The following is a 23,676-nucleotide window of genomic DNA, read 5'->3' on the forward strand; positions in this document are numbered from 1 at the left end:
CAACATCATCAAATGAGCTGTATACGGCAGCCATGGGACAAGACCGGTGATAGTTCCCACTGGAGGAATAGTGTTGACCAAGCTCAACAACGAAAACTTTTGCACTTGGAAAAGCGTGATGATTACGATCTTGAACGGGTATGATCTTATGCATTTTATTGAAACTTCCTCCACCTATTTCTGTAGCAGATAGTCAAGGAAATGTCATTGAGAATCTGACATTCAAGATCCTAGGTTAAACAGGTCCTAGGTTTCATTCATCAAACAATCTCTGAGTCAGTTGTGTCATATGTCAGCCAAGCCAGATCAGCAAAAGAGGCGTGGGAAAAATTGGAGAGTGTCTTTGCTAGATGGGATCAAGAGCGCATAATGGATCTGCAACGACAATCCACAATATGAGGAAAGGTACAAGAAGTACTGAGGAATCTGTTAGACACTTCAGATCGGTTGTGGAAGCCTTAGAAGCAACTGGGGAACCTCCCTATGACTCAGCTAAGATAGATATATTTTTGGGAGGACTGGGTTCAGCATATTCTCAGTTTGTAGTTAGCATAAGTACTAACCTCAGACGTATCAAATTCGATGAAATCATCACCAATTTGAAGCCACACAATGCATATCTCAGATTTTAAGAAGAAAACGAGAGATTTCCTCCAATAGCAAACAATGCTCAAACTTAGAGAACACAATTCTCCAACACAAGGAATGAATATAGTGGAAATTGATGATTCTCTCAATCTCGTGGGCGAGGAAGAGGTAGGAATAAAAAATTCCAACCACAGTGTCAACTCTGCTCACAATATGGACACAGCCAGAGAGTGTCCTGAACTTCAAAGAAACTATCCGAGCTGGAGGTCGTCCACCTTCACATTTTATCGAGAAGCCAATACTGCTCAAATTACCAATATTAGTTCAGAAGAAAACCAAGCATGGTATCTGGACAGTAGTGACACTCATCATGTAAGTTCAAATCAGGATGCCATCACCAAAGCACAGGAATATCATGGAAATGATTCTCTACAAGTTGGTAATGATACATGTTTGAAAATCCTGTCTATTGGTTTTTCAAAGATTTCTACTGAATCGTACATTAAATTTAACAGATATTTTGCATGTACCTGACATTACTAAAAACTTATTGTCTGCAAGAAAATTATCCACGGATAATAATGTATATGTTGAATTTCAAAAATCTTACTGTTTCGTGATGGAGAAAGTTTTCTACTCAGAGGAACAATTAAATATGCATTATACTATCTCATTCCAAAGGACTAGAATAAAGCAGCTCTAGTTGGGGGAGAAGGCGTCATCTGGAATCTGGCATTCCAGACTTGGAAATCCCCAAATACGTGTCTTACAGACAATCATTAAACATTTTGGACTACCTTTTTCCTCTTCAAACAAACAATTTGTGTGTGATGCTTGTAATGGTTCAAAATCACACAAAATTCCTTTTTCTCCTACATTTCACGTCTTCAAAATGTCCAGAAATTGTCCATTATGATCTATGGGGACCAGCTCCCATAACTTCGCATTCTGGTTATTTTTACTACGTAGTCTTCATTGATGATTTTAGCAAGTATACTTGGTTATATCCTCTTAAGCATAAAAGTGATCTTCTTCAAGTATTTGGAGAATCTCAGACACGAGTCGAGAATCAATTTAGTGCCAAAATTGTTTATCTTTCTTCAGATTGGGGTGGGGAATATCAAGGTCTTTACTCTTATCTGAAAGGAAAGGGGATCGTACACAGAGTGTCCTGCCCCCATACACCAGAACATAACGGAACTGCTGAAAGGAAGCACATACATCTGATAGAAACTGCGCTTTCTCTAATGAAAACTGCTCATATGCCGCAAAAATTTTGGGATGAAGATGTATCTTAGGCAGCATTTCTGATTAACCGTATGATAACTCATGTTTTACGGAAAAAATCCCCTTATGAAACTCTGTTTAAAACGTCGTCAAACTACTCCATCCTAAGGACTTTTGGGTGCCTATGTTATCCTTATCTATGTCCTTATGCTACTAATAAGCTTGATTCCAGGTCAAAAAGATGCATCTTCATGGGATACAGTTCTCTACATACAGGCTATAGGTGCCTTTCTCTGAACACAGGAATATTTTTTGTCTCTCGCCATGCCATTTGTATGAGAATACTTTTCCTTTTGCATTTGCTACATTAAATAATAATCTGTGTATCCCAGGATATAACCCTGATCATTGTCAATTTATTTTTCAAAATATACCTTCCAGTACTAGTGAGTTGGATAAAGTGATGGATGGAGCTTTATCAAATAAAACAGATACTGATTCTTCATGTCCAACTGATTCTCCAAATTCCCCAGCAACTCACGACCCCTTCTACAGAATTGATTAAATCTGACTCTATGTTAAGAAAATATCCAGAGATAATTAACACACTTGATCATGCTCCTGAACCCAATGTGATAATGAAGACAAAACCTTTTCATAAGATCTATCAACATACCAACGATGAAATCATTCATAATCAACAACATACTAGAACTCTTAATACACGCTTTATCAAACATCCTTTACCTCAATGTCTTACTTCTAATATGACTGATATTATCGAACCTACATCCTTCTCTGTTGTATCCAAAAGTCTAGAATGGATGCATGCTATGGATAAAGAATATCAAGCGCTAATCTCCAATAACACCTAGAAATTCTAATCTTCATGTTATAGGATGTAAATGGGTGTAAAAGTTAAAACATAAACATACTGGTGAAATAGACAAGTAGAAAGCCCTTATGGTTGTGAAAGGCTACATCCAGCAAGAAGGATTTGACTTTAACGAGACATTTAGTCCTCTTATAAAGCATACACATTAGAATACTTTTGTCATTGGCAGTTAGCAATAGGTGGCATATATATCAGTCAGGTATTTCTAATGCATACCGTCAAGGGATTTACAAGAAATCGATTACATGGAATAACCAATCTGTTTTAAAGATAGGTTGCAGCCAGATCATGTATGTCTTTGCATAAATCAATCTAAGGTCTCAAACAGTCTCCCAGAGTTTGGTTCACTAAATCAGATTCCTCATTATTTTTAAATTGCAGAATGACCTAGCATTTATTTTGATTTATGTTGATGACATTTTCATTATATGCCCCAATATACATGAAATTTCTAACCTTGTAAACCTTCTAAATTACAAGTTTTCGATTAAGGATATGGGTTCTGCACATGACTTTCTTGGTATTGAACTTATTAAACGTGAAAAAGGTTACATGTCACAATCTAAATACATTGCCTCTATTCTTCGTCATGCCAACGTGCAGCATTATAAGTATTCTAACATACCTTGCATAGTCTTTCCGACAACACAATATGACAATTCCTATAAAGATGATACCCTGTACCGTCAAATTGTGGGATCACTCCAGTATCTCACAATTACCCATCCATATATTGCCTTCTCGGAAAACAAAGCGTGCAAGAAGATGCATTCACCTATCAATAGTGATTTGCAAGCTCTGAAGCATCTTTTGAGATATTTGAAGGACAGTATCATGCATGGGTTACTTGTTCATCAAGATTCTGAATTTACCCTCAGTGCTTTTAGCGATGCAGATTAGGCAGGTGACAGTATAGATTGACAGTCAACATGGGCTTTCTTGATTTACATAGGAAAAAATCTTGTATCTTGGTGTTCTAAGAAGCAGCCCACAGTTTCTCGCTCTAGTACATAAGCAGAGTATAAGGCACTAAAAAACTGCGCGTATGAAATTTTGTGGATTCAATCTCTCTTAAAAGAGATCTGTCTCACACCAACTGGTCAACCCGTGCGATGGTGTGACAATATTGGCGCCACATACCTTGTGGAAAATACCGTATTTCATGCCAGGACCAAACATATTCAAATCAATTTTCATTTTATGAGGGAGTCGGTAGCCGACAAAAATATTCTCGTTTGGTTCATCAAAAACGAAGGACAACTTGGTGATATTTTGACCAAGCCTCTGCCCAAATCCGGTTTCTTCTGCTAAGAGACAAACTCAAAGTCTTTGAATCTCCTCCGTTGAGCTTGCCGGGGGATGATAGAGTTGGAAACTTGAAGCTACGTCAGCATTCGGCGCCACCAACATCCAACTGTGCAGCCACATAAGACACATAACAAGATTAGTCAGTAAGAAAAAGATATATATTTTTTATATACTTGTTATGAGAAATTAGAAGATAGGATTAAATGTAGGATCATCTAGCTGCTACGATCAAAGATAGATAGGCCAAGATCTAGCAGTTAGGATTAAACTTAATATAGTCGTTATAACATGTTATAAGGGTTATGATCACATTATATAAATTTACTATATTTATACTTTTAGTTTAGTATGAATATCAACCAATTATAATCAAACAATTTTCAGTTTAAGAACAATATTCTTATCCTCTACTTCTCATTCCTCTCTTCTCCTTGGTGTTGGACGTCGTCGCAGGCATCGTCCGACGGAGAAAATCACTAGGTGAATGTAACTATGTGATGCAGTGTAACCTAGGGAAATGTACGTGCAGGCCCTGACTTGTGATGATTCGCCGAACTCCAAGCTCCGAAGCAGACGATCGGTGACGATGACGGTGACCTTTTGACCCACATCGGAGCGAAGATGGTGACTACGGCGCTGAACGAATCAAATCCGTAGGGTTCGCGCGTAATGGACGGGCTCGGCCCGTACCTTGGAGATGCTCAAATTTTGTAGTTTTCTCGATACTTTTCTCTCACCAAAACTAACCCGAGCGCGATGGAGTGCAGTTAAAAATATATTGGAAGACGTAATATAACTGACGAGCAAAGGGGAACGATGTACCTCGTTGATGGTGTACAACGTCGTTGATAACACCCTAAATTCGGTCTTTATTTCATGCTATTAGCACAATTTTATGCATTTAAAGAGCTTAAAATGGGTTGTTATCATCTATTTACATGAAAATACTGTTTTCAAGTGTTTTCTGATTTTTCCCTAATTTTCTGTTAATTCTATGAATTAAGGGATTTATTTGAGCTTGAAATAATTATTGTTGAATGAAAATGGCAAGTTTAATATTTAATATTGAGATTTATCAGTACGGAGGTGAATCAGTGAATTTTCTAGGATTTCCTAGGATTTTTCTGAGATTTATTTGAAGAAGCATGCATTTTTTCTTTGGAAAAAGATATATTTATAAGAAAAAATGAGTATTAAGATTATTTTCAAACTTTGAAGGGCCTTTTTGTAAAATTTTGTTGCAATGATACCCTCAAAACAGCTCTCGGTCATGGTTGCAGGCGTAAAGATATTATTTAAAATATTCTAGGGTGTTATTGCAAATGATTTAATATTTGTTTTAATATTTTTAGGAAAAAGGGGAGGAGAGAGAGTGCGCAAAGGACATATACACAAAGCGCATGCAAAGCGGCCAGCGGGCGGTAAGATTACCGCTCGTGCGGTGCATACAAAGCGCATGCACCGGCGGTGATGTGGCGAGCTCCAATCAGTCGAAGCGAAAACAAAACGCATGCGTATGTGCGTATCAAAACATATTTAAGTTGCGACTTTTGAGTTTGTTTTCTGTTTTTATTTTCGCCAGGGGGGTAGATGGCACAATGTGAAGAAACCCGCCTAGAGAAGTTGAAAAGTCGCCGGCCAGTACGAGGGAGACACATCAGCGCGCAGTTTAAAAAGAAATTTAAAAATAAATGGATCTAAATGCAATGGCTAATATTGGTTTAAATTCATTTATTCATAACTTTTGATCCAGAAGTCCGATTGAGATGATTTTTGATGGAATTGCTCGTCTTCATTCCCTCTTTCTGTCTGTATGGTTGGATCATTAAGACCAAGCCTACATTGATACATAAAAATTAATTACTAATTAGGGGAAAAATGGTAATTTTTACCATTTAACCTAAGTATAAAAACCAAATTTCGAGAGGAGGGGGTCATTCTTGATGGTGCTCTATCACAGCTGCAAGACAGAGAGGATCTCCAGATTGGATCAACCTATTTGGTACTTTTTCCTTCTTTGTATTTGAACTTTTGGTGTATTTTGGTTGTTGTTAGTTGAATTTCTTAAATCTTTCTTCTTGATCCCTGTCTGAACTTCTAAATCGCTTGGCTTGAGCGGAATGTACAAGCCCTGACTAGGATTGAGAGGAGAAATTGAGAGATTTCCTAGCTATTCCAAGTGCATATCAAAGAAAACTATAAAAAAACTTATAAAAAGGGTTAACATTCTAGGATATTAAATTTTCCATTTCATTATCCAATAGAGTAGTTATTACTGAATTGTCAAACGTAAAGAACCAACCAAAACACTTCTAGATTTTCTTCTTAATCTCTCTAATTGAATTCTTTGATACTTTCATTGGGATCAAGTAATTCAACTTAGAGCCCCCTTACTTCTTCTATTCATCTCATCTCTTCTACCCCTTTTCCAGATTTCTCATCTAATTAGGGTGATTTGATCTTCATTGAAGATCAAATTAAATCTAATTAGGGTCAAAGTATTCGTGAAGAACATCAATTAAATTCCTTACTAGCTTCCTTTGGACGACACTCATACTTATCACTACACATCTTATGTAGAGTTTTTATAAATTTTATCGTATAAGCTAAAATTGACAACGACAAGGGTTGAAAATTCCATAAAACTTACCCCTATTTTTGGCTGATCAGTCGTCCTCATCCTTGTCAGTGTAGGGACGAAGTGGGCTGGTTGAGACGTGTCGTAGGTGACTACGGTTGGGCTCCGCTGGCTGTGGAGATGCGGCGTGGGAGCGTAATCGCAGAGCTCGAAGGCGTTGAGACGGGAAGGAGAATGGCGGCTGTGTTACGTGCGAACAGTGGCGACTTGGTGGGCAAGATCAGGTAGTCAGAGAGCAGGTACATGCTTTGGCGCCTGAGCTCGGACAGTGATCGGTTGACACTGGATGTCACAATCGAGGTTCCCCTGTGGAGTGTAGCTTTAGGTTGAGGAAGAGGACAACGGTCCTAGGCAATGCAGAAGGATAGCCTGGCACACATGAGCACACCTTGTGCAACTCCGCCGGCAAGTACGGCAACAGAGCTCTTCGGAGCTCTCTAGGTCCGCAGCTCTCTAGGTCGAGTCACGAGTGTCGACTGTCGGATGTTCGGACGAAATAGCTTGATCACCCGATTAATCGATTCACGATGTCGGTGCACACGGTCGATCATAAACGTGATTTCCCATTGGCCGGTCTCGAGTTGCGCAAGTTCACGTCTGGGGAATTGGCACCTGGTTGTGCAAAGGATATCTTCCGGCGATTATTCAACCCGCAACTTTTACATGATTTATCGTGCATAGTGGTCACATCCAAACCGCTAATTGGTGGGACCAAGGCGTCAAGGAATGCAGTCAGACAACCCAACGCATTGACTGAACGAGCTTTAGTGTGATGGCCAGGTAGAACGAGGCAGTGCAGGACGGTGAGAACGATCGTGGTTTGGCCAGTGATGGGCGGTGCAGACGTTCACATGGTGCAACCGCAGATGGCGCTCGATGATCCACGACGGCGGCGTCCTGTTGGTGCTGACGAGCTTGCGAATGCCCGTACAGAGATTTCCCACTTTCTCTCTTCTCTTATCCTTTCTTCACTTTTCCTCCTCCTTCTCTCCTTTTCCTCCTCCTCTCCTTCTTCTCCTTTCTCTCTTGTGGTGAGATCTGAGAGACGAGAATAACTGCAACAAAATGAAATCCAGATCTGAAACTAGAACTTGGGGCCATCATGGTCTTATATAGGCCACGATGGGCCCCTTTACAAAGGGTTCAAGAAGGGGAGTCCAAAAAGGGACCCCCCCTCTTCTACAACAAAAATAACTGACATAGGAAATGAAATGACGAGATTGACGAAAATGATGACGAAAAGAAACCGATACGGATGAGACGAAAACATAATGACGAAAAACATAATGATGCGCCTGTGGACGTGCTCTACCCGGGGTATTTAAACCCATGCATCTTCACGGACGCTTTGGCGTGCCGGTCGGGCTGGATTTGGACCGGTGGCGATGCTGATGATGGCGATGACGCCTCCACTGATGACTCGTTGGCGTCGTCTTGATGCTCTCCATCACTCTTTTTCTTCTTCCTTCTTCTTGTTCTTGTTCTTGAGAAAGACCCTTGATCTTTCAAGTGAAACAGATATTGTCGGAGCAGGAGAGAGAGAGAAAGAGACATAGATGGGAAGAGGAAGAGTAAGAAAAGGGGATACAGTGTGACGGAGAGACTAAATGAGGGAGGATGAAATATTGAGAGTGATACATCGTGGGATAATGAGAATCGACAACAGAATGAGAGAGAAAATGGGCGGGAGTTTACGAGACTGAGAATCCAACAAAGATACAGTTGAAAGGAACAGCTCTTGTTCAAGAAAAAGAAAAAGAGAACAGATTAGAGGATAAGAGAGAGAGAGAACACAAGAGCTAGATTATGATCTGTGTGTTCTGCTAAAAATAAATTTTCAATGTTGGTTCATATTTATAATAGATATAATAGTAGTTGAATCTAAAAAAATATGTTTTAATCTTAGCTGTTATAACTATATACAATGGTTACGCTAAAAAAAGTTGAGCGTCGATCTGTATAATATTTAGATTTAACCTTAGCCTTTATAACTAAATATAACAGATATGTTAGATTAAATCTCGTCCGTTGATGTTTTCCCTATCTAGGTTTAAATTTAACCGTATTTCTTTGATCCTATTCTATCTTTGCAATTATGTTGAATCCTAGCCACTAATCATCATAAGGAGTATAGGGTGATGGAAATATATGTGTCCGGTAAGCCAATCACACATTCCACATCTCGTTTGATGTTCATTGGTAGAACATATTCATTATAGTGCACGTGTGATGCTTATAATGAAGTCCATGAATACATGATCGGACTTAGTGAATTATAATGAGGTAGTAATATAGAGATCACTAGTCTTTAAGCATGTGTTCTAAACATTCCTATTTGAGGGATACACGAGAAGGACATCAAGGTATCCGGATAGAATAGCACTATCTAGCCTCACTCATATGAAGAGTATGGCCGGTCTCGTAGCCATTAGTGTGGAGACACTAAGGATAGATAGTGGGTGCTCGTTAGTGGAAAGAGTTCACTAAATTGATTCGTATGAATCCCTGAATGGTATTATACCGAATTGTCAATCAGGTCGATTCAGGTCACGGTTGTGTAAGTGGTCCTTAGACCTGAGACACCAAAGACGTCTTGTGGACAGACGATTGTACTTTGACTATGGCTAACGAGTCTCTAATCATGGGATTCTAAACGATCTTAGTTTGGGTACATCAAGAAGTTCACGCAGACGATTGAGTGGTCAGGATGGGATCCTCCACCTCGATATAAGAGGTGACAGCTCAAGGAGGATGATGCGTTGAAGTCCTTGGCCAATGCAGTGAAATATCAGAGAGGAGTTCTCCAATGATTTCTGAATGCATCAGTACTAACTTGGATGACCGATTAGGGTTTGACAGTTGACCATACCCTAAGTCGTCCAAGGAGCATCAAGTGGATGAAGGACTATACATATACGGTAGCCGATGATGCACAGATCACATGAGTGAGTCAATACACACTCCTTTGTATCTTCTAGAACACGAGGTGTAGCATGGCACCCCATGTGTTGGAGACTCGACTTATCGATTGGGTTAAATCGATCTGACATCAATTAGTCTATATGTTGCTATAGTTAATTAATTTGAAAGGTCAATAAAGGTTATTGGGCCACTAGAGTTGTTAATTAGACTGATACATGGGCCTAGAGGGTCACACGCAAATGGTCTTTTGGACGTCGGAAGATATACTTAAGTTTTGGGGGTTTTATGAAAAATACCAACTTAGTATAAATAGGGGACGGCCCTGAACGAAATTCAACCAGGCCATAATTGTTCAGGGGCCTTCCCCTTCTTCTCCCCTCTCCCAACACCCCTCTCCATGCCCGAGGCGATCGGAACAACGCAACGACGATAGTGTAGGAATAACGGGGCTCATCAATGAGAAGGAGAAGGTTTGATGTACCGAGGATCACGTGGATATGTCTAGAGGCTGCACACTTGAGCAGCTTGACTTGGCTCACTCCGAGATCCAAGAAATCATGGATGCGACCTGTGCAAAGGTACATCGTTTCATGGTTTTAATGATGCCGTTCGATTTCACAAAATTCTTCCGCTGCGTGTCGTTATGATTAGTTCATCCAGATGTAGCCCTTTAGAACCCAACAGTGGTATCAAAGCAAGGTTATGCCTTAATTTGGATGAAGAACAACATCAAAATCATCCAAAACGGAGTGCAAAAAGGTGGTTTTTGCACTGTTTTACTCATTTCCTGTTCGGATGATACATAGTGAGAGACTGAGAGCGATACATAATGAAAGACTTAGAGTGATTGAGAGTGAGAGAATGGGAGATTGAGATAATGAGAGAATGAGGGAGATAGAGAATGAGAGAGTGAGAAAACAAGAGATTGAGATATTCCTAGACTGTGAGAGGACAAGTGATCGAGATATTGAGGGAGAGTGAGTGAGAGAACAAGAGATTGAGAGATTGAGGGAGATATAGAGTGAGAGAGTGAGAGAATGATATAATGAGAGAGAATGAGAGAACAAAAGACTGATAGAATGAGAGATTGAGATGGAGAGGGAATGAGAGGTTAAGAGAGAACGATGGATTGAGAGATTATGAGATAATGAGAGATTGAGAAAGATCAAGGATGAAAGATATGTTCAAAGAGGAGAGGAGAGTGAGAGGGAAATACATGCACATGAAAAGAATGATAAATTCAGAGAGATGCAGAGAAAGGAAGAGAGATAGAGAGAGAAAGCCATAGAAGAGAGTAAGTATATTATTATAATTACCAGCGGTCTTTGGTCAACACAAAAATTGAAAACCCACCCAAACTTCTAGTCAACACTAAAAATATGGTTTGGTCCGGTCTGATCAAACTTAGATCACACCGTGACCTTGCCTATCCATATCTCATATATAAATATATATCTCATATATATATGTATATATATCTCACTCATGTCTCTCTCTCTCTCTCACACACATTCTCATTTATCATCTCTCTTTCATTCTCGTTTTTCGTTTCTCGTGATGATATTAATGACCCATTAAGGCATAAAGGGGGGTATGCGGAATCTCAAACTTCAATATAAAATAAAGTAAGTTTGTTTTGAGGCAAACACACATAACTCTTCTAGAGTGGAAAATCAGAAGCAAAAATATTCTGATCAAGACATTCCTCAGTAATATCATCACGACTCTCGAAGTCATGCATGTTATAAATACCAAACCAAATACGCTGAGTAGTGGGGTCCAGAGCTAGACCTTAGGCTAAACCTTGGAAATCTTACATAATGTGTATCTGTGGTGGTACATGATAACATGCATGTTTAGCAATTCAATATGATTATACTCACATGTATATTTGCATTAAATCACTCATATTTTCATGTTATCAAGCATAAAATGATTAAATTTACTTTTGGAATAATTTTCTGAATTTTCTACATTTTTAGGATTTTTCTAACAATAGATCCTAAATAAATATAATTTTTAAGACATAATATAATTTTTAGAAATTTTTAGACATTAAAATTGGAAAGATATGATTTTAAGTCAAAATATATATTTATACGCATTTTTGGGCTTTTATTTTATTTAATTAATTTTTTGAAGTATTGTTGGCTTTTTTTGGCACAGGGTGATGTGTCACGCTCACATCCACTCATTTAAAACAAAAAAGAAGAAAGAAGAGGGGTGGCATGCTGACGCATCGCCATGTCAGCACTTGAGAATAAGTTTCTTTAATGCTTTGTATTGTGTTTTCCTTGTCCTTTTTTCAGGCACACGTGGTGCTGAATACGAAGAGCGCCCGCACGGAATACAAAAAACATGGAATATCATGGGCTTTGACTCTTAACAGGCATCGAAAGCGAGGACTTTGATAACGAGAGAGAAGGAAATCAAGGGTAGGATTGGGTCAACTTTAAACGGCCATAACTTTTGATCTACACCTCCGATTGAGCTGAAATTTTCAGCGTTCATCTTCCTTTGCTCTTTCCATCCATACCCTCTGATATATAAATAGAGGCCTGGATCATTGTAAAATTTATATTGAACTTTCTTCCTACTTATGTAGGCTGATTGAAAGATAGTGAGTTTTGAGATCCATCAAGAGTGTTATTGGTGTCTTGGTGTGTGGGGAGAAGCATTGGAGAAGAGGGGTAGCTTACCGACACTTGTAAATCACCGTGATCCGAATGGAATGTTAGGATTTGAGGTAAGTGTCTTCGCCTTACGTTGCCTCTTTCCTGACACCATAGTTGACGTAATTAGTGTTTATCATCATATCTTCACTCTCATTTTACTCTCTTCTCTTGTCTCTCTATCCTCGCCATCGTACCACTTCACATCCAACCACTATCCTTGTTCATACCATCGTTCATCATTGTGTCCGTCACATTCACTTACTCTTTTATTTAAGTTCTATTAACTTATAATTTACGTAATTTTTAATTGATATCACTAGCTCATATCCTTGAATCTTGTATTCATCTATTCTCTCGTTTATCATCACTAACATAAGAAATTAATTCCTTAACCATCATTCCCTGTGGAGACGATCCGTCCTCATCTCTAACTAAGTATTCTTAAGTAAGGGTAAAAATATTTTTATCGAATAATCCCAATTACCAAACACAAATTAAAACCCCTAAAATAGAGATTATCAGCACATAACAAGGATCTTTATAATGTAATTCTTTTTCTATATTTTTTTGGGATCTCTTCAATATCAGGTTGGTTACGCCTGGAACCTAAATGGAAGCCACGTGTTTTGTGGTTCAAAAAGGTAAAAATCTCATCTTAATCATCAATTAACATGAATTTTCAGAGTAAGTTCATTGGCTTGGTGAAGGCATTTTAGTTCATGGGGCCAATATGTCAGACGGAGTAATTTCTTAGATGTGTTGCCATATTCACATGGGTTGGGCCCACTATTTACAGGTCAATGAAATCTGTAAACCCCAAACCCGGATTCTAGTAGTCATTTATTTGATACTTCTAAAGAAGCGGGAACCACCATTTTATCTCTTCTTGGTGGATTCCATCCACCAACCCAATGTTTATGGCTAAGGATATGGCTCATCATCATGTAGCTATTGAATTTATTTTTCTGATGGTTGGGCATGAGTATAGAACTTACTTTGGGATGCTAATTGGATGATTAGCTTGCTGTCTCACTTCACACCCCTCGTCAAGTGCAATCTCGGAGCTGTGACATTAAGCTTTAAAACTGAGTTTTGGTGAGTTTTTTGTCGACACATCATCTAGCTCATTGTCATTTAGCACACACTTGATTCATCTATTTTTCTGACCACCTTCTCCCAGATGAAGTGGAAGTCTATCTCAATACTCTTTGTTCTGGTGTGACACACTGGATTTGTAGCAATATAGGTTTCTCCAATGATATCGCACCACAGAACTGGTAGATTTTCAATGTCGTAAATTGATCTCTTTTAATCGAGAGTCGATCTAGAGAACTTCTAGAGCCTAATTAGTGACTGCTTTGTACTTTGCCTCCGTGCTTGATCTTGCCACTATCGGTTGTTTTTTAGAAGTCCAATAGATGATGTTTTACCAATGTAGACTAAGAAAGTACAAATCAATTATCTGTCATTAGTGTCACCCGCCCGATATGCATCATTAAATGCATTTATTGTTAGAGTAAACCACAAAGGATGTTTTGTTTTGGATATCATAGTAGTGATGCTTTAGGCTTTCCAATCACTACTCGTGGGTGAATACATTTATGACAGGCTTTTACACAACAAAAGCTATATCAGATCGAGTAAGTGTAAGATATTGGAGGGAACCTACTGATTGTCGATATAACATTTCATCTACTACAGTAGTGTTATTGAGAGAAGAGGAAATAGTACATGGCGTGTATGTTGGTTTGCAATGTTCCATATTTCAACATTACATAAGGGTAGATATATTGTTTGATTGATATAAGATGTAGCCATTTTCATGTTTGATAAAATTAATTCCTAAAAACTAGTGTGCAGGTCCTAAATATTTGGTGGCAAATGCGGAGTAAAGATGCCGAATAAGCTTGATAATTGCACATGTATTATGGAAGATAATGAAAATGCCGTCAACATAGATTAGGATAAAGATGAGATCATGTTGTAATTTAAAAAATAAAAACATATCCGCCTTTGATCCAGAAAAATCCAAGTTTTAGAAGATATGATGTGAGTTTTCTAAACCATGCATCCGGGGATTGTTTAAGTTCATACAGTCATTATTTAAGATGAGAAACATGATTGGGATATGCATTATTTTCTAATCCAGAAGGCTTTTCTATACAAATGGGTTTGTTTAATTCACAATGTAAGAATGCATTTGATACATCTAACTGATGTATCTTCCAACTACTGCTTATAGCTAAAGAAAGTAACAAATGAATATATGTATGCTTGATGACAGGGCTGATGGTTTCATTAACATGGAAATCTTCATGTTGATTGTAGCCTTTTGCTACAATTGTAGCCTTGTCTTTTTCAATGGTTTCTATAGTTTTATATTTAAGTCTATCAAACCATTTTCAGCGGATAACATGAAAACTAGGATTCCTAGGAATTCATATTTAAGGGCCAGTCTCTGTCAAGATGATCTCACTCCTACTATAAATCTGAGAGAGTTTCTATTTTTATCAAATTTATTTGGTTTTAGGAAAAATTATGTTCCAACTCAAAAAATTATGCATTCTAAAAATAAATTTGATCAGTTAAGGCATGGTGACATGAATATATAATCAATTTAATGCAAAAGCTACAATCAACAAGAGGTTGATTCCAAGATCTCAAATCAACTTCTGGTCTTAGGGTATATCTAAGTATAGAGGATGATACTAAGGATATTTGTTTGTTTATAAACTTCCACTGTGGATGGATAATACCTGGAATTACTATTTATGATACTATGCACTTTGTTCCACCTGATGTACATATAATAAGCATGGGATTAGCCGCCTAAATGGGATCTTTCATTGTAGTTTGAGGAGAAATTATTAAACATCTAGCATTCCCTCACGCTTGGCACCAATCCATTTTATATTTGTTTTATTAGAGAAAAAATACTATGCCTTCGGTGTATGGAACTTTAATAAGAAGTAAAAATAGGACGTAATTTTGAGTTCAATATGAACATACTTTTTTTTTCCGATAATATGAAATTATGTACCAAGATAAGAGTATAAAGGGTACAAGTGTCATCTTTTGCAGTCTTCAAATATCTGCCTTCTTGTCTAGTTAGTCTTATCTCTTCATCTTTTATGACTCAAACAAATAAAAAAAATCATTGGCACCCAAACCCTTCATACTCTTATCTCGAAAATATGGTAATATTTACCTATTAAAATGTATGTTATCAGTAGGCGTCATAACCTTTTACCATTCCATACATTGAATGATTCATAACCTAATCATGATTTAAATTGAACTTCATTGGCCAACACAATCCCATTAAATGTAATTCAGATTCCATCCTTTTTATTAGTCCATTTTTATTATGACATAAAAAACCACTTAAATACCTCAAATATTTTAGATAATTGTTCTAGAAATAATTTTAGGCTTGAAAACACAAAAAATATATACTCAATTTAATTCTTGAATCAAAGAACTTCTGAAGCTGCATGAGCATGAGATATGATATATCCTACTTACATGCTAGACCTTGCCACCGTAGGTTGTTTCTTGGAGGATCCACAACTTTAATTTTTTCAATATATACAAAGAAGGTGTCATTTGACCTACAATTAGATGAATCACCTTCCCAACCTGCATCACTAAAAACATTTAAAGTTAAGAAACATTTTCTGTAATGGTGTAAGCCGCATAGCTACTATTCCTTTGAGATAGCAGAGTAATTGTTTTGGTGACTGCCTGCCTGCAGTAGCATTTGGGGATGGCATGTTATGCCATGTTTTATGAACATAAAAGTCAATATCTGATGTGGAAAGAGTTAAGTATTTATGTGATCATACTATTCTTAAGTAATGTGAATCTTGATCTAGTTGTGGAGAATTAATAGTGTAAGTAGATAGAGAACAATGAGCAGGAAAATGTTTAATTTAGAAGATATGTTATCAGACTGTGATAAATTAATCACAAGGATGAAAATTTATATGAAATTCAAATCTATATGTTGGTGTTATCCTTTAGCAATCGATCATGCTTTATACCTGTTAATTTCACCATTAGATATAAAATTTAGTTTTTAAACCCATTTAAATTCAATTACACAAATATCAGAATTTTTTAAGACGAGAATACACATTTTGTTATGTATTAAATCATGGATTTGATTCATCATTTCTTGCATCCAATTCTTATCCTTGGATGAAGCAGTTAACAAGGTAGGTTCCTCAGGGGACGAATCATTTCCCGTGCTTGTTGTGAGGCATAATGGCATGGAATGTTTACATGTTCTTTGTTTTTTTTGTTTTGGAAATTTTCCCATTCATGTTATGCATGGGTTTCAAAGTTCAAGAGAAATTCCTGGTTTTGGATATTGATCCAATGTATTTGGAGCATCAGATATCATCTCAAGAAAAAAAAGTTTACTTGGAAGTATAAAAAGATATCTGCAACCATACTGAATTGTACCCCATTAACACATACTTTCCTGACATCTGTAGTTTATGTTGTACATAATATCCTTAATATGGGTTACATAAACAACCAAAGGTTTTTTAAAAAGAATAGTTAGGTGCAACTTTGCGCAGTAATTCATGTTGAGGTTTTTTAAAGAATAGATTTAGTCATTCTGTTAGTGGGATATGAAGATGTTGCAACAGCTTCATTTCAAATAAAATTTGTCAGTTTGGCGTGATGAAATAAAGCAAATGCGGTTTCTACAATGGGCTTATGATTTCTTTGAGAAGTTCCATTTGCTCAGGGTTGTGTATGACAGGACACCCTATGAACAATCCCTTGAGCTTTAAAATATGAGAGAAACATTGATACTCTCCACCCCAATCTGATTGAAAATATTCAATGTTACTACTTAACTGATTTTCTACTAGTTTCTGAAAGTAAATAAAGGTAGGTCATAAGTCAATTTTCATTTTTATAAGCTATAATCCATTTCTAAAATCATAAACAAAAACAACATAATATGAGTAACCAGAATGTGATAAAACATGTGATGATCCCCTTAGTCTAGAATGAATCAGATTGAATTTTTATTTGAAACATGATAAGTGGGTGTTCAGAGAAGGTTATGAGATTTTCAAATGCTGTCTGAGTAGCACACATGTTATTTATTTGATTGATGGTGACAACCAAATTTTCCATTGATGTTGATAATATCAAAGAGATATTGATAATTATGTTTGTCTATGCCTTATTTAATTATTGTTTTTTCATTTATACAGACATATAATCCATTCTTACAATTTAAAATAGAAAAAAACATATCATTTATTAAAATGAGAAACTAGAAGACCAAATTTGCTAATGATCTCTGATAACATAAAAGAGATAGTGATAATTATGTATGATAATGCCTTGTTTAATTATTTACTGTTGTGATGCATACATATTATGCATTTATTTTTATGATCAATCTAGAAAAACATAAATTAACTCCTTGATCCTAATTTATTAAATTTATCTTTTTTTGACTAACCCCATTCAATTAAAGTAATATTCAAGTGGATTATTATTGATATTTTCCTGGATATTTATTAAAATTCAGTATTTAGGTAAATAAAATGTCCAACTCTTTATGCAAATGGGAGATAATGAGAATCTTATGGCAACAGAGCTGGAGGCCGATGTGCCACCAAGTGGTAGAGTTGGAAGTAGTGTTTGTGATGGTGAAAGACTAGGCTATCAGTGACAATAACCTAGGAAAAAGTATGAAGATGCGAGTAAGAAAATACGAAGATCACACTAATTTTATTGCCCAACGGGTTGAGTGGTGTCTTTCTTACGTGTCTTGGCCATAAATTTACTCTTTCAATCATTTTATCTAGGACTGTAAAAACAGGCCCAAACAACATTTTGTATGAGCAAATCACTCAGCTAATTGTAATTAGGAACAAAAAGCCAAGGTGCTTTTTTTAAGTATATCCAAGATTATAGATGGATACATAATGCAAATATGGAACTACCCTCAAATTTTAAGCCAAAAACTCTTTCTAGATTATTAGATCTCTTCAATTAAACTTCAATCGATCTAAGCCATCTGATTTTCTCTCTCTTGGATCCATGCGGACCATTCCAAGCACGACACAAAATTCAAGGAGGATGTGGAAAACTCCAAAAGTCATTAAACGTATTTAAATTATTTTCTTTATGAATTATATTTTTGAATGTATTTTTATATCTCAAATGATCTACGAGAAGGACCCTCTGCTCAGTTGTAGCCGACAATGTTTCTTCTAATAATAAATATAAAAATAAGTAAATTTTATTAAATAAATTTGGTATTTATTTTATTTCCAAAATTTGCTAATTATTTTATGTTTATTAAAATATTTTAAAATAAAAATATAACAACACTTCTAAAAGTAAATTTTTAACTAAAAAATCACTTTTTCAATTCATGTTGTTTGTGGATTTGACCCTCACTTACTGTGTTCTTAGTAAATAAATTATTTCAAATTTTGTTATGTAAATCTGAACCTTGAAACTGTAGTGTGACCCTAATTTCTTATTTATCGATGTTCTGTAAAGTATGATATTTTGAATGCCTCGGTCACGTGTGCCATGTGTTTTGGCACGTTTTCCAAGGTTTTCTTTAGGAAAAGGTCCTAAGCACTCCAGATAATAGACTCTTTTATTTGATCCTCACTTTAGAATCTAATTTGTATTATCTTGCCCTCATGAGATAATAAAATGCATTAAACCCACAAAACATCATCATCTATTGTTAGGAAATTAAATTTTCTGTAGTTTTTGGAATTTGAAGAAAATATCCAAGAAAACGATTTTTATCACTAGTAGTTATTTAAGGACCAAAAGATAAAATGTCAAGACATGTACCATTATATAGCTGTAGTTAATCTTGCCATGGATAATTTTTTGGGTTCTGGAGGCCTAGATCTGGACGAAGAATTCAAAATGATCTGCAGCAGAAGACTTTAACAGGATCGTAAGGGCATCAATAAAATGTGGAATGAAGAACCTATGCACGGATTACATCTGTGATTTCTCGAATTCTCAAGCGAGACAAGTCGAGCTGCTCATGTGTCCAGACTCTAGAATATACATGTGGTCCTCGGCATGTTGGATCTCCTCCTTCTCATTGACGAGCCCTGTTCACCTTTCGTCATCATTCTTATGCCGTCACAATCGCATTGAGAGTTTGACATAATCACCGATGGACATCGTACCTTTGTTCATATTATGAAACCGATAATAAATTTCCAAAACTCTTGCTTGATTTGTGCTATAAATGTATATTCCAAAACTCTTGCTTGATTTGTGCTATAAATGTATATTCCAAAACTCTTGCTTGATTTGTGCTATAAAAGGTATATTCCAATGTGTTCCATGTTTCCTTTGTGGATTTTTCCTTATTTATTTTTAGAGTGTCAAATGCAGGAATCCCAGAACTTGGTGATCAATCTTCCTTCATGCTTTGACTCCAGATCAAAAATTATATTTTCTAGTGAATCTGCAACATTTATTGGTGGAGATACCTCTCACAAGTATTTTATTAAATCATAGCCATTTAAAAGCAATACGATGGAGCTTTTCCATGATTGGTAGTTTTCATTGGTGAGCTTCAAGACACCATAGCTCCTATTGGGACAAATACTGTTAACTTTTCTTGTGGCCATACACACTTGCCATGAAGAGCGTGTGGCGAAAATATCTTCAGACATGATGCACATGTAGCTCTGATACCATGAAATAAATTAAGAATGATGCAAGAAGATGAAGAATGACAGAACAGGGAGAGTGACAGAAAGAGAGGAGGAAGATGACACATAGGATAAGGTGGTCATGCTGAATCGATTTTCCTCCAATTAGAGCCTTACAAGTGGTTTGTACTTAAACTAGAGTATATAACAGTCATTATCTTTTAATCATAGCTATTATAACTCACCGTTCGAGTTCTATCTTGGCCACTGATCACTTCATCATGTCGTCTAAATCAAATCCTATCCATCTTTAATCCTATATTGAATCCTGACACCCAGATATAGCCTAGCTGCTAAGTCCTCATAACTCATCTCTCTCTTATCTCTCTATTCTCTATTCTCTTATCTCATCTCTCTATCTTTCTCTTTCTGAAGTTGCTCATCTCTCTTTTATCTCTCTCTTATCTCTCTACTCTAATCTCTCTGTCTTTCTCTTTCTGAAGTTGTTCATCTCTCTTTTATCTCTCTCTTATCTCGTCATCCGTTTCATCATCAATTTCGTCATCCATTCCTTGAGAAATTCGTCATTATTCGGCATCCGTTAAGGCATCCGTTCGTCATCCGTTCCCGAGCCTTTAACGGTTGAATTGAAGTCCCACGGACCTCGAAAGGAATTGGAAAATGGCGGAAACGCAGGATCAAGACAAAAACTGCGAAGTCTTTGACGGAGGGAGTCCTTTCGTCTGGGACGATCAATCGCATCTATATTACCAGCCCAGGCTAGTAAAAACACGTTTTTTATATATTTTTCTGCTATTTTCTATTGCTATCTTTCTTGATTCAACTTTTTTTCTGTCCGTCTTTCGTTGCTGCTTGCAAAGCGTCATGGGTTTTAATTTTTCGCAGATAGTACGCAGAATTCTGTAAATTTTCCGACATTCTGACGTTTTTTTGTTTCAATCGACGTTTTGGAGCTGTTATGAGCTCCGTTCTTGATATTCGCTTCGGAATAAAATTACCCTCTTTGAATCTGCTGCAGTAGCGGTTTATATTACGAGCCCAGTGTTGGATGGTACTACAACAGCCATGACGGCCTCTATTACAAGTTGGAGGATGGCCAATTCCTGCCTTGGAATTCAGATGAGGTAATCGTTGAGAGTATATTCCCTGATTTTTCTTCATTTACCGAGTGATGAGTTTCTCGATTCTTATTGATCAGAGAAACGATGAATACCTCCAACCAAGTGTCACAGAAATTGAGAATACAAGTCTAGGGGATTCAGGCAAGGGACCTTAGATTCAGATTTTTTGCTATTTTTCATGAAAAGTGTTCATAAACAAGATTCCGTCAGTAACTTCATTCCACTCCTTTGCCTAGTTAACAGGATTAGTTGAGCAGGGATCGAGCGAGGTTTCATTAATTAGTGAGGGGGATCCTCCTCCACAGTCGACCTCAGATTGGTATCGTACTAATCTATTAATTCTGTTTTTTTTTCTAATGATGAAAAGTTTACAGGTCGCATGAAATAATTTCAGGCTAGAAGAAACACTCATCGATCTTTATCTAAGTGGCTATTCTAACAACCAAGAGAATGTTGGATGCTCCTCAACGTTTGAGAAAGATGGTGAGAGCATTTGTGGTATTTTTCTTTTTTATATTTAAATAATCATTCTAATGATAGAAAGAGTTGTACTTATAAATATTCTCCTCATTCTTCAAGGAGATCTTGGACAAATGGAGGAAGAGAGGGAATCATGCGACAAAGTCTCAGAAGAAGGTGCTCATAATTGATATAATTCCTTTATGTGCTTCATTTATATATAGATTACAAGAAGGTTAGTAATTGGCGATTATGTTTTTGTTGAATTTTTGACACTTTTTTTATTTTTTGTTATGGGAGAGAATTGGCTTGCGCAGTATGGTCAAGTTGTTAAATCAGATGATATGGCTGCATTGACGTTGCCTCTTACGGACTTATGGGAGTGGAAATTAGTCCAAGAAAAATCCAAGAAGAGAGATAAAGTCATGAGACTGGTAGGAAGATTGATCAAACGAACGGCCAAGCTTCACCCTTCAGTGTCAGCCGGCCCTGGCTTTCTGAAAACTGCTCCCATATCCAAAGTCAACCTTGATCTAGTGCAAGTTGAAACGGGTAATTAATTGGTTTGGATTTGGTTTTCTGCAGTTTCAAAAAAAGAACCAGTTTAGATTGAAATCTGATTTGGTCTTAATATACTTTTTGTCATGTAGGGAAGATCTATAGGCTCAGGAGCCCCTCTCCAGACTACCTTTCGTCTTTGTTAACTTATGACTCCTCTGATCCAACAAAGGATTGGTGCTTCCCAAGATTGGAACTTGAAATGCTTTCATCACTTTCTGACCCTACGATACCATCGAACACAATCTGCTTGAAAAGTTCTCGGGCTTCATCTCTGAATGATAAGTCTGTTTTTGTCAAGGTTTGTGCTTATTTTGTTATGCCGTCGACTAATCTTGGTAGTCAGAGAAATATTAATATGTATCAGGATTCAGTGCCCTGGAGAACGACTGGGGGATGATGATTCAAGGTCCGTGTAATTTTTCTGTGGCTAGAATGGTGATGAAGATGGCTACTTATTACCATCATCATTCGCACATCCGTAAGGAAGACAACGACAAGCTGTCATCATCCTCCAACCCATGCAACTGTCTTTTTGATTTTTGTCCAGCATGACAGCGATGATTCTTGATCATCTTCATCATTCATCCATGGATAGGATGGCAATGACCACTCATCATCACATCATCCTTGTATTCAAATACCACTAAGGATAATGATGATGAGGGATCATTCCCTCCAACCTTATTCAACTCTGTTCAGGATTCACTGTCCAAGACGATGATGATGATGCAATGATATGGGGAGAATGACGACTAGGCATTATCACCCTGACTGCAGCTAAGAATGATGTATGATGACTCATCATCATCATAGTTGTCCTAGCCACAGATGATGGCAACAATGACAATGATATGCATGGATGATGATGATGACGATGATGACAAATTTGCCATTATTCTCCATTCCTAATGTGCATATAGTTGTTTGAAGGAATGTATTCATGTGAATAAGCTCTTGTAATGGAATAAATAATTAAAATATATCACAATCATCTGTACCCAGATGAAATTGGATTTTGGATGACGCTTGATGCAGTACATACTTTAATCAATGTTCTTCTTATCTGTGGTCTTCAGATCCATACTCAGAAATATAGAGACAGAGCAGCTGAGAGGAGAGCTCTACATGGCATCAATGGCATAGGGATCGGCCAGAGAGATTCTTTTGACGAAGCTGTTGCTAGGTCCTCTCCTGTAGAAGAATTTGAAACTAATTTGCTTGGAAACCAAAGATATGGGAGAATGGTTTTGGAGAGAATGGGCTGGAAAGAGGTTTAAAGCGCTGAAATCTTCTTTTCACAATCTGAGTCCCTCATTTTTCACCAACTTAATAGAAATAACTTCTCCATTTTTATTCTTCTAATGTGCAACCAGGGAGAAGGGATTGGGAACACAAAAAAGGGTATGTTGCAGCCGCTTCAGGTTGCAGGGAACAAGGGTACAGCAGGATTGGGATGGAGCAATGAGAGAGGATTGTCCAGTGATGTGTATCTTCCTTCAGTTAAAAAACAAAAATAATCTCTTCCGCTGACCTTGCTCTTTTGTTGAGTGTTCGGTGTTAGATTTATGATGTTTTGCCTTTTTTA

The 23,676-nt window shown here is 37.0% G+C and overlaps 1 protein-coding gene across 3 annotated transcripts; it reads left to right on the top strand.

The window, feature by feature from the left end:
- Positions 1–20,610: 20,610 nt before the first annotated feature.
- LOC144703509 (D111/G-patch domain-containing protein) lies at positions 20,611–23,676 on the top strand. 3 transcript variants are annotated; one of them, XM_078575680.1, is made up of 10 exons: positions 20,611–20,708; positions 20,969–21,074; positions 21,149–21,212; positions 21,315–21,390; positions 21,466–21,554; positions 21,651–21,707; positions 21,831–22,082; positions 22,181–22,389; positions 23,168–23,362; positions 23,465–23,676. In XM_078575680.1, exons 1-10 carry the CDS (start codon positions 20,611–20,613, stop codon positions 23,606–23,608), a joined length of 1,290 nt encoding a protein of 429 aa, XP_078431806.1. In that variant the 3' UTR covers positions 23,609–23,676. The 3 variants fall into 3 exon arrangements, with proteins under 3 accessions (XP_078431806.1, XP_078431809.1, XP_078431808.1); XM_078575682.1 differs by lacking the exon at positions 20,611–20,708 and adding an exon at positions 20,748–20,852; XM_078575683.1 differs by lacking the exon at positions 23,465–23,676 and having other exon boundaries at positions 22,181–22,497; positions 23,168–23,306.

Source organism: Wolffia australiana, chromosome 5, assembly GCF_029677425.1.
Source record: "Wolffia australiana isolate 7733 chromosome 5, ASM2967742v1".
NCBI lineage: Eukaryota > Viridiplantae > Streptophyta > Magnoliopsida > Alismatales > Araceae > Wolffia > Wolffia australiana.